General features: G+C 41.7%; 1 protein-coding gene across 1 annotated transcript in view; it reads left to right on the plus strand.

The window, feature by feature from the left end:
• LOC309398057 (NAD(P) transhydrogenase, mitochondrial-like) overlaps nucleotides 1–11,119 on the plus strand; it is a 49,938-nt gene extending 38,819 nt beyond the window's left edge. Inside the window, exons 17-22 of the mRNA XM_081964562.1 lie at nucleotides 1,367–1,546; nucleotides 2,158–2,317; nucleotides 3,733–3,814; nucleotides 4,996–5,114; nucleotides 7,242–7,357; nucleotides 9,076–11,119. Of these exons, the coding sequence (XP_081820688.1) occupies nucleotides 1,367–1,546; nucleotides 2,158–2,317; nucleotides 3,733–3,814; nucleotides 4,996–5,114; nucleotides 7,242–7,357; nucleotides 9,076–9,219 (801 nt within the window). The 3' untranslated portion in view covers nucleotides 9,220–11,119. The remainder of the gene's footprint in view (nucleotides 1–1,366; nucleotides 1,547–2,157; nucleotides 2,318–3,732; nucleotides 3,815–4,995; nucleotides 5,115–7,241; nucleotides 7,358–9,075) is intronic.
• Nucleotides 11,120–11,127: the final 8 nt, after the last annotated feature.

Below are 11,127 nucleotides of genomic sequence, written 5' to 3' on the forward strand. Positions count from 1 at the left end.
ATCCAGAGTAAAAGTAGGACTATATTGATACTTGCCTTGAAGCTCACCGGATTTTGTAGTTCTTCCTGATTTTATTTCCTTCTTTCTTATAGACTGTTTTAATTAAAAATGGCAGGGGGTGGGGGGATTCTGCATCTTTTTTTATTTCCAAGAATATGCTTGAGTCTCCCATAAACACCCTATGCATAAACATGGCAATGACGTTAGTCTGGTTTAGCAATAGCAATAGCAATGGCTAAGCGGTTTACAGAGTCAGCCTCTTGCCCGCAACAATCTGGGTCCTCATTTGACCCACCTCGGATGGATGGAAGGCTGAGTCAACCTTGAGCCTGAGATTTGAATTGCTAAATTGCAGGCAGCCGGCTTGCAGCAGAAGTAGCCTGCAGCACTGCACTCTAACCACTGCGCCACCGCATCTACCTGCTTAGAAGCAAAGATAGGTTGGAAGAGGGTAGAGAGCAAGTTGATACAAGTTTGGAAGCAACTATACAAGTCTTCCTTCTGGTTTTCCGTAAAACTATGCCCAGAATATGTGTTGGGCACTCAAAAGAGAGATAACCTAGAATGTGTTTGATTGTCTTCTGCCTACTGTAGGAAACTCACAGAATAGTCTCTTTTGCCACCTCCAGATCCTAAGGAACACTGCTCATTGGGGACCCAGTGTTGAAAACACCCTCCACATTCAGAAAGAGGATAGATACTGCTCATAGTTCTGTGTTTGAATACGGGAGACCAGAGTACAGAATTAGCTTTTCTCCTTTTCATTTTAAGGTGAAACTTAATAGCAATAGCACTTAGACTTATATACTGCTTCACAGTGCTTTCCAGCCCTCTCTAAGAGGTTTACAGAGTCAGCCTCTTGCCCCCAACAATCTGGGTCCTCATTTGACCCACCTCGGAAGGATGGAAGGCTGAGTTAACCTTGAGCTGGTGAGAATTGAACTCTGACAGTCGGCAGAATTAACCTGCAATAGTGCATTCTAACCACTGCGCCACCATGACTCAAAAACCAAGAAAGACATATAGAATTACCTCCAAGTAGTTTCCTTTATTGTTCCTCACCTATAAACAGAAATCTTGCCAAACCAAAGCAATTACTTGCATCATTATCCAAGATAGACTGTGAGAATTACTAAGGAGGAACCCAACAATCTGGGTCCTCATTTGACCCACTTCAGAAGTATGGAAGGCTGAGTCAACCTTGAGCCTGGTGAGATTCGAACTGCCAAATTGCAAGCAGCCGGCAGTCAGCAGAAGTAGCCTGCAGTACTGCACTCTAACCACTGCGCCACAGCGGCTCTTCAATATATTATTGCACAAACATCTGCTCCACCTTTTCTCTTTTATGTGCATCAAAAACTCACAGGGAGTGACACTAACGGCAGCCATTGGTGGAGCAGACATGCCTGTGGTCATCACTGTGCTGAATAGCTACTCTGGATGGGCTTTGTGCGCAGAAGGGTTCCTTCTCAACAACAACTTGATGACAATCGTCGGAGCTTTGATTGGCTCTTCTGGAGCTATCCTGTCTTACATCATGTGTGTGGTAAGGTTAGGTCCTCTGTGGTGAGCTCCATTGCATTTTTTCCCCATGGAAACAATACATGTTTCTTCAGAGGATCCTCTTTTGTGGATCTCCCACTTTGTTAATCATAACAGATTTCAGGAGGACCTATTGTGACAACCATATTCCAGCGCCTTGCCTGGATATTTCCAGATGTTTTATGCGTCCTCCATGTAGATTGCAACTCTCAAAATTCTTGGGACCCCCAATTCACACACAGTTATTGGAATTGCAGTTCCATGCATGAAAGCCCTACCAGGCTGGGAAGGGTCCTGTAGGAAGTTGGCAGGTCTTGCCGCTCATTTAAAAAGCTTAAAAGAATTAACTGTTAACAGACATTTGCTTCAAAATGGTTCATTTTCTTTATTTCCGGCTAAGCATTATAATGATGTAATAAACATTGAAACCATATTTCAGAATGAAAGTAGGGTATTAAATTCTGGGATTGCAAGCTATGTTGTGAATTGGAGCTGTCATGTACATTACATCTGTACAGAGTAAAGCATGCTTAAAAGTAGTTTCCTGCTTTATATTCATTGGAATCTTTCATTGACTGGAAGCTTTGGGTTAACGTACGGTTTATGGTTGGCCAGGCTATGAATCGTTCTTTACCAAATGTCATTTTGGGTGGATATGGCACGACGTCTACAGCTGGAGGAAAGCCCATGGAAGTGGTTGGAACACATACAGAAGTTGGGCTTGACCAAGCCATTGAAATGATCAAAGAAGCAAACTCTATCATCATTACACCAGGTAAGAGTGAACAATGAACCAAAGACGGATTTCTACATGAGCTACCTAGGCTTTGTTTGGTTTTGACCGTTCTGTGAATCTCAGCAATGGTCCTTCTCCAACTCTGGAGAATGTAGACTAGGAAAAAATGGGAAAGGATGAAAATAATCATATATCTGGGCTTCTTGTCCTGTTATCTTTTAACTCCTGAGGTTCTATTTCAAATGAGTGATTTTATGGTCCTTAATTGCAAATACTGAATCATGTTTTGGGTGGGCCCTGCTTTGGGTGGGTCCACCATCATTGTCTTCTATGCCAATCCTATCTTTTCTTACACTCAAACAGATTAAACTTTTCACTGTGGCAGAACTGGGGTGGCAATTCACATGTTTTGAATGAACCTCAGTAAATCCTGATCAGGTCTACTTTTTAGGATTCACACGTCAATCTTATGAGTTAGTCCAGAAAAGGAGCACACACAGAAGTACTATCTCAGTCTTAATTGTAAGATTACACTAACAGACTTTGAAAGTCTGAAAGTGCATCTCTCCATCCTCACTTTTACAATCGAAAGAAACTAGAAAGAGTCCCTTCTGAGATGTTTCCTACATGATCAACTGCTTCATAACGGCTTGTTGCTTAGTTTGTGGCTGTTTCTCCTTTCTCACAAGGTCATTCTCATATACCATTACCTCACATCAGTCTTGCAACTAAGTCTGTGTCCCCTTTCCCTTCTTCCTATCCAGAGTTGGGTTGCACCCGGTTTGGCCTGGATCGGGCGAACCGGTAGTGGCGGTGGCCGGAGGCTCCACCCACCTGCCCTGATGCTTCTGAGCATGCGCAGAAGCATTGTGCAAGTGAGCGTGTAGGCATGAGCGAACCGGTAGTAAAAAAAAATAGAAACCCACCACAATTCCTATCCCCCGTGGAGTAAATAACTAATGGTGGGACTATGTCTAGTTTAGTGAAAGGAAGGACAAGGGGTGACATGATAGCAATGCTCCAATATTTGAGGGGCTGCCACAAAGGAGAAGGCTCGAGCTATTCTGCAAATTACCTGAAAGCAGGACAAGAAACAAGGGATGGAAACGAATCAAGGAGCAGACCAACCTAGAACTAAGGAAAATTTTCTGACAGAACAATTAATTAGTGGAATCACTTCCCTCCAGAAATTGTGAATGCTCCAACACTGGAAGTCTTTAAGAAGAGATTGGACAACCATTTGTCTGAAGTGGTGTAGGGTTTCCTGCCTGAGCAGGGGGTTGGAACTAGAAGGAACCCCAAGGTCCTTTCCAACTCTTATTATTCTGTCTGCTCTGATGCTCTTCATAACACTTTCCTGGCCATAATGCATGTTTCTCCTGCACTCGGTGTTCCCCTAACAGCCTCTGGATTCACTCTCCATGCTCTAATAGAGTTTCCCCCCCTCATTTTAGGTTGGGGTTTATGTGCAGCTAAAGCTCAATACCCCATTGCTGACATGGTGAAAATGCTGAACGAACAAGGAAAGAAAGTCAGGCAAGTAAACACCATTGCTGATATAAACAAATTACACTGCTTTGTACCAACTTATATTTTGATTTAATGACGGACTTCACACACACACACACACACACACACACACACACACACACACACGTATTTGTGTTACAACCCCTGGTATGCCCAAATATGGGAGGGAGCTCACTACTCCCACTTTCTGTCTTTTGGCTCATTACAGAAGACCATCCAGGCAGAAAACCATATTTTTATTTTTAATGTTGCCCTTGCTATGTTTGTGTTGTATTTGTGCTGATAAATAAATAAAGGGAGACTAGTATAGATCTATTTCAAGCTATTTAGCTCTCATCAGCTAGCCATACAGGTTCAAATGCCAGTAAGGGTATGGCTAGCTGATGACAGCTAAATAGTTTGAAATAGATCTATACTAGTCTCCCTTTATTTATTTATGATTTGGGCCTTTCTTCAGTGATATGCAAATAGAATAAATAAATAAATAAAAAATAATCCTCCCTTCATATTGCATGAGATTACAATAGGGATCTTAGTGCCAGCATTCAAAAATGAGAATGTTTTCTTTCAAGAAAAAAAAAGATGTATTCTTTTTATTGTTGATCATCAATGGCAGGGGCTATAGCCAAGATGCTATATTTGGTGCTCTAATTATTATTAAATTTATGCCTTACATTTTCACTGTTTTTAACAATGCCACATCCTAGAAATCCAAGCAAAACTTGTCTTTAATTAAAAACAAAACAAAATGGCAGTTGTATACCTTTAATGGGGGGAAATATTGATTTTGACTGAAACTTAGGAAGGAAAATTGGGGTGCTCTCTAAATCGTACTGTCATTGCCTCCCTATGAACTTTTCTCCTACTGTGTGCGTGCGTGTGGTTTTGAGTCAAAGTTGACTCCTGGTGAATGCCTGGATAAATCTCTGCAGCTTTCTTGGCAAAGGTTTAGAGAGTGACCAGCCCAAAAACACCCAGGAGGTTTTGTGCCTAAGGCAGGACTAGAATTCACTGTCTCCTGGTTTCTAGCCTAATGCCTTAACCACTACACCCAATTGGCTATCTTTCTCCTGCTTAGAGGAGAGAAGGTATAATATCTCTCCCCTGTCTGTGAACTTTGTCTGACGTCTCCCCATTTCTCAGTCTCTATACCTAGTTCAGCATTTCTTCCTATTTTGGGGTTGCAGGTTTGGCATCCATCCGGTTGCAGGCCGAATGCCAGGCCAGCTTAATGTCCTCCTGGCAGAAGCTGGTGTGCCGTATGACGTTGTCTTGGAAATGGATGAAATTAATGAAGATTTTCCAGGTAAGGGATAAGGGTTGAGAGAGGAGAATGAAAAATCGAACAAAACTACAGCTTAGTGTTTGCATTGCATTGCAACCACCCAACAACATTGTTTTTTATCTACTTTCGGAGTCAGGCCGAAGAACGATGAAGCTCTCATCAACAAATGATGGCTTTAATACATGGAAATGAAGGAGTATATATGGTGTTTTCTTCAGGCTGTAAAATAGCAATAGTACTTAGGACACATACCACTCCATAGTGCTTTACAGTCCTCTCTAAACGGTTTACAGGGTCAGCCTCTTGCCCCCAACAATCTGGGTCCTCGTTTTACCCACCTTGGAAGGATGGAAGGCTGAGTCAAGCTCTAGTCTAGTCCATCAGGATCGAACTCCTGGCAGTGAGCAGAGTTAGCCGGCAATATTGCATTCTAACCAATGAGCCACCAGGGCTCATGCTCCTTAGCTGAATCTGTAGCTCCAGTAATTGTAAAACTCATGCTGCTATATGACAAATTATGCTTTCCGTTTTGTCATTTACTTCTCCCCTATAATTATCATCTCCTAGGCAATCTGCACCTCACTTGCTCTTGGGCCCCCCTGCGAGCAACTGTACTGGCAAATAAACTCAGTTTCTCCCCATTTGATCATACTAATAACCCTACACTGGAAATAGTAAATAGCAACAGCACTTAACACTTATATACCGCTTCACAGTGCTTTTACAGACCTAAGTGGTTTACAGAGTCAGCATACTTCCCCCCAACAATCTGGGTCCTCAGAAGGATGGAAGGCTGAGTCAACCTTGAGCCGGTGAGATTTGAACTGCTGACTGCTAGCTGAAGTAGCCTGCAGTACTACACTCTAACCACTGGGCCACCTCGGCTCTTAATTGGCACCTACTGTAGGAATTCCTTCCAAGTTGAACCCGTTGCATACCTGAAGCACGCTCCAGAATGGATGCCTGAAAAGGTCCTGTGGGATTGACAGTTGGCCATGTTACCTTGGATGCTGGAAGCCCTTCAGTTCCAAAGCCTGTTTTCTCATCTGACTTCAGAGGTGGTCTGTTTCCTCAGGCAGTCCATCAGAAGACGAGGCAATTGTCTTTGACGTCTCTTTGGGAGGTCAAGTTTTATGGCTCAGTAAGGGACTCATGACGGTCCTGGACCAGAAATAAATTTTCAGATGATGAATTCAACGGCTTAGGCTTGTCAGGCTAATATGCCAGCGTGGAATCTCTCCAAATTGTGAGAGCAGCCGAATCCAGATGAAACAGATTCATGCAAAATCTATAGATTTCAAGCAGGCTCCATATAGCAAGCATACATACAAGCATAAACAGAATCTATAAAAGAGAGAGAGAGAGGAAGAAAATGGAAAGGGATCAGTACAGAGGTGGGTTTTGACTGGTTTGCCCCGGATCGGGTGAACCGGTAGTGGTGGCAGTGGGAGTTTCTGCTCATCTGCCCAGAGCACACGAGTGTGCATGTGTGCACGAGCAAACCGGTAGTAAAATAAATTACAACCCACCACTGGATCAGTAGTTTACACGTGAAGAGGATTAGTTTTTGGGTTAATATTCATTTTCGTGAATATAAGATTGAGGATATCCACAAAGGGAATCACCACTCAATCTTCGTCCTAGATGTTTTTATTCAGCCTAGTCCAGGTTGCTGTGAAGATAATATGAAGTGGGATAAATTGATCAGTTTGGGGAAGAGATAAATTAGGTCACAAATGAGGATCAGAAAGTGAGGAATATTTGGTTTGCTCTGAACCTTTTTTTTGCTTTTGAACTATGTAACCCGTACATGGTACATCTTGGGCATCTTGTATCTAGTTTCACGTGTAGGTTATTTAGCACAGATCTTGTTTTAGAAGCCTTTTCATGAAAAGGGGGAAACTATTCGCAAGCCAAATTTCGGCAGACAAATAGTAGTGTAAGCAACATGGAAAGGACATTGAATACCAGTTAGATGGCTCACTATACCAAAGTCTCTTTCCCCAGCTTTCCTTTACAGAAATAATGTTAGAGCTTCCCCGGTTTACGTTTTTTTTTTTTTTTAATGTGATTATGGCACACTTGGATTTTGAAGCTTTTCATATCGAAAGACCTTCCTTTTGCAAGGCTCTGTCTTCTTACTTTCAGATACAGATTTGACGTTGGTCATTGGTGCTAACGATACCGTGAACTCTGCAGCACAGGAAGATCCCAACTCCATTATAGCTGGCATGCCTGTATTGGAAGTTTGGAAATCTAAACAAGTAAGTGACAACAAGAAACTGAGAGTGCAGGGTTGTGGTTGTTTCTTCATTAGAGCAAAGAATACCTAACACACAACGTAAAAAGAAAGGGGTCTTGGTGTTGTGACCTGCCAGCAGAGCTGGAAGCAGATTCAGACAGTGAGGAGGTTGGGGAGGAACATGGGCCAGTCCTGGAGTCTGGGGGAAGGCTCTGATGAGGACTTTTCGTTGGAGGCAGAGAGGAGGCCAGAGCGGTATGCAAGTTATCAGCTGCCTTCAGAGTCAGACATCAGTGAGGCAGATGAACAGCTGGAGCCTGTTCCCAGTGTGCACATGCGCAGAGCTGCCAGACGAAGGGAACAGCTAAAGAACAGGGTCGACTTGGAAATAAGGCCACAGGTGTACGATGAATGGCCCCTCCCAGAGGAAATAAAAGAGGAGCGAAAAGGGGGTGGGATTTTCAGGAGAAAATTAGTTCACTTAATTGGCTCATGATTCTGCGAGACTCCTTGCCAAGTTTTGCAGATATCATCCTGGCAGCTCTCCAAGCCAGATAAGGTTTGTGACTGTAAATCCTCCCTTGAAAGACTTTGCTGGATGTGAATGAGCAGAATTCACAGTCAATTAATAAAAGGGGTTTTCGTTAGGACAAGGAGTTTGCTTCATGCTCTTGGGAAGCCTCGGTCAGAACACTTTGTCCCCAAGTATGAAAATGTTGCCTTCATTGCAGCGCAGCCTATTGTTTTGATGTCATCAAATCTTCCAGTTGACACAAGGTACAGTTTCTCTGGAGGAAAGAATTATTTTAGCATCTAAGGGACAGCACAACAGAAAGTTTGCTGGCACTGCAGAGTCAACAGTCATGTTGGCTGGGAAATGATGAGAGCTGAACTCAAAAGACCTCAGAAAAACACCCAGTGGGGAAGTAAGATGAGGATATTTGATTAGACAATAATCTAAACGAGGATGTCCTGCTATCTGTTGCTGGAGAATCTGGAAAGCTCTCTAGGTTTGCCAATATAAATAAGATTTTTGCATTCAACAGCAGTGCATTCTGATCCAGCTGGGCCCTGCTTATGTCCTTATGACTATATGGTAGTTGCCTTTTGCTAAGCAGTAGAATCTGAAATATTGTCTTTTTAGAATTTCAGCAATGAGGAAGAATTGAAGGGAGAGAATGGGCTTAGTCATGAAAGATGATTGATGGGGAATAGGAGAGCATTGTTCAAATATCAGAGAGAGGGGTGGAAGGAGGTGAACACCTGTTCTTTATCATCCAGGACATAAAACAATGTAGTTAAATTACAGGAAGGCAGGTTCAGGTTGAATATTAGAGGGGTTGGGGGAAATCCAGTATAAATTCCTAATAGTAAGAGCAGTTCAACAACACTGGAACCAATTACCAAAGTCATCTGCTTGGAATGATTTAATTGACATTAATTCAATTCAATTTAATTTAATTCCTGCTCTGGCAGGAGTTCGGACTCACCCTCATGGTCTCTTCCAACTTTACAATTTTATAATATTATATGTGAATTTCTGTTTCATTCTTACCCTGATGAAAAATCGACAAGTCTTCTGTTAAAAGTCTGCATATCCTTGCAGTGGTGTTGGTGTAAACCACATTTAAAGATGTAACCAATTTGTATACTGCAGGCTGTGTTTTTAACTAGCTTTTTCGAGTGAAGGCCAGAAATACGTTGACTCACTCTCATTATGTCATTTGGTTTCTCCACCAGGTCATCGTCATGAAGCGCACCCTGGGAGTTGGTTACGCTGCTGTCGACAATCCCATTTTTTATAAACCAAACACTTCAATGTTGCTTGGAGACGCAAAGAAAACCTGCGATGCTTTACAAGCCAAAATTCGAGATTCTTTTTAGCCATTAGTGCTTCCGGTCATTCTAAGGCATCATCCAGTGATAAAGTGTTATTATGTGCCTTTTAATTTGATTGTGTTTTATTGAAGAGCTTGAAATCCATGGAATGTCTAAATGGCTGGTGCCCATTGTCTGTATCCTTTGAAAATGGACTTACCTCTTGTGTATATACATTGTCAGAAAGATAAATAGACGAACCTAATTCATATGAGAAATGAGTGGTTTCTGTATCTTTATATGGGTGAAAGTCCATCCATCCATCCATCCAATAATCTACTTGGTTCTCTTAACATTGCTATGACATTTTTAACCTGTACAATAAAAGAGACAAGTGATCATTTCTGGGCCAGATGTAGTCCTTTAGAGAGGACATTCCATCATCAAAGAGAGGGATATTATGGAGATGGCTATGGATCTAGAGAGTTTGACTTGCCTGCTCTAAGGTTTAATAGTGATAGCTTGTGAAGAATAAGTGGCAGGATGATCAATCAAAGGACAGCAATGGACAGGCTTGGAGAAGAGGGATTTGGGAAGTGCAAGTTGGAAGACGAGGTCTGAGGAGCTTCAGGGTGTAAGTGGTAATATTTCTCCTGTTAGGAAGATAGGTGAGGAATAATGTGAAGATAGAGTTAGGCTAGTCCTGGTGGGAGAAAAGCAATTTGTGGTAACGAGTGAACCTGGATCAAAATCATTTTATATAGTTATTTTAATAAAAACTTCTTTGTTCCAGTTAACCATGGATCTCTGCTGTCCTATAGTAAATTTTCTCCACTTGATAATATCACCTTGCAGGTTTGAAGAATTTACAAAACAGTGGGAAAAGAAGGTAACAACAGAAAAGACTCCCATTAACAAGCAGATTGTGGGACCTCGTTTGCAGTTTGGCGCTACTTTTCAACAGAACACTGACTTCTGAATTGAGCAGGGCATGGTATGAATTCAGAGAAACAAGGACCCCTCATTTCAACCCTGAAATAGTCTCCTTTATTGGAATTCTGAGAAATCTGAGTACCAGTGGGTGAATTAAACTTACACATTTAATGGCATGGATACCCTGGGCTAGACACCAAATCTCTCTTCCGTTCCACTCTTCTTCCTTTCCAATTCTTTAAAAAAAAACACTTTTGACATTAGGCAAAGCACAAACCCTTGGCATCCCCCGTGGGACTGTGACTATTCCTTTCTGTACATCTGAATACGCTGTTCTGAAGATCAGAACTTGATTGGTGCTGGGGTTTAAAGCAAAAACCCTCAAATCAATTCAACATTTGTTTACATAAGCGGTTTCTCTGTCTCTACTTCTAAATAATTTGCAAATGTTTCAAGGAAATAAGATCTGGAAGACACCGTGAATGTTTTTCAGGGTTAGATTATTGTAACACATGGAGGTAAAACGTCATTTTGCGGTAGGAGTGGAAATGTTCCCTGTTAAGTATAATCCAGCATTTTTCGAGAAGCGACTTTGCTAGAAGAATTCAAAGTGCCCTTGTTTGGCAACACAAAGATGAAACTCTCAGGAAATACCAGAACGCACAAATTGGAAGTGGCCATCATTGCACAAAGCCACAATGCCCTTCTCTTGACGGTAGAAATAAGTAATAATAGAACTATGGACAATAAAAGCATTAGGGTTGTTTTTTTTTTATTAAACAGATTACTTCAAAAGATATTTATCATTTGAATCATTACATATGCAGCTTTATAGAACATGCAAGATTTTAAGATGCACCATCCATCCTCTAACATGCTTTATTGTGGCTTCTATCCATGTTCGATTGCAGCTAGGTTTATACCAGAGGTGAAATACTACCAGTTTGAGCTGGTTCGTTGCAACTGGTAGTAAAAATGCTATTAGTTCACCCGAACCGGAAATTAAAAAATGATTTAAAAAGTTTAAAAAAAACCTTTTTA

The sequence above is a fragment of the Natrix helvetica genome, assembly GCF_964273705.1.
Source record: "Natrix helvetica genome assembly, chromosome: 12".
Taxonomy (NCBI): domain Eukaryota; kingdom Metazoa; phylum Chordata; class Lepidosauria; order Squamata; family Natricidae; genus Natrix; species Natrix helvetica.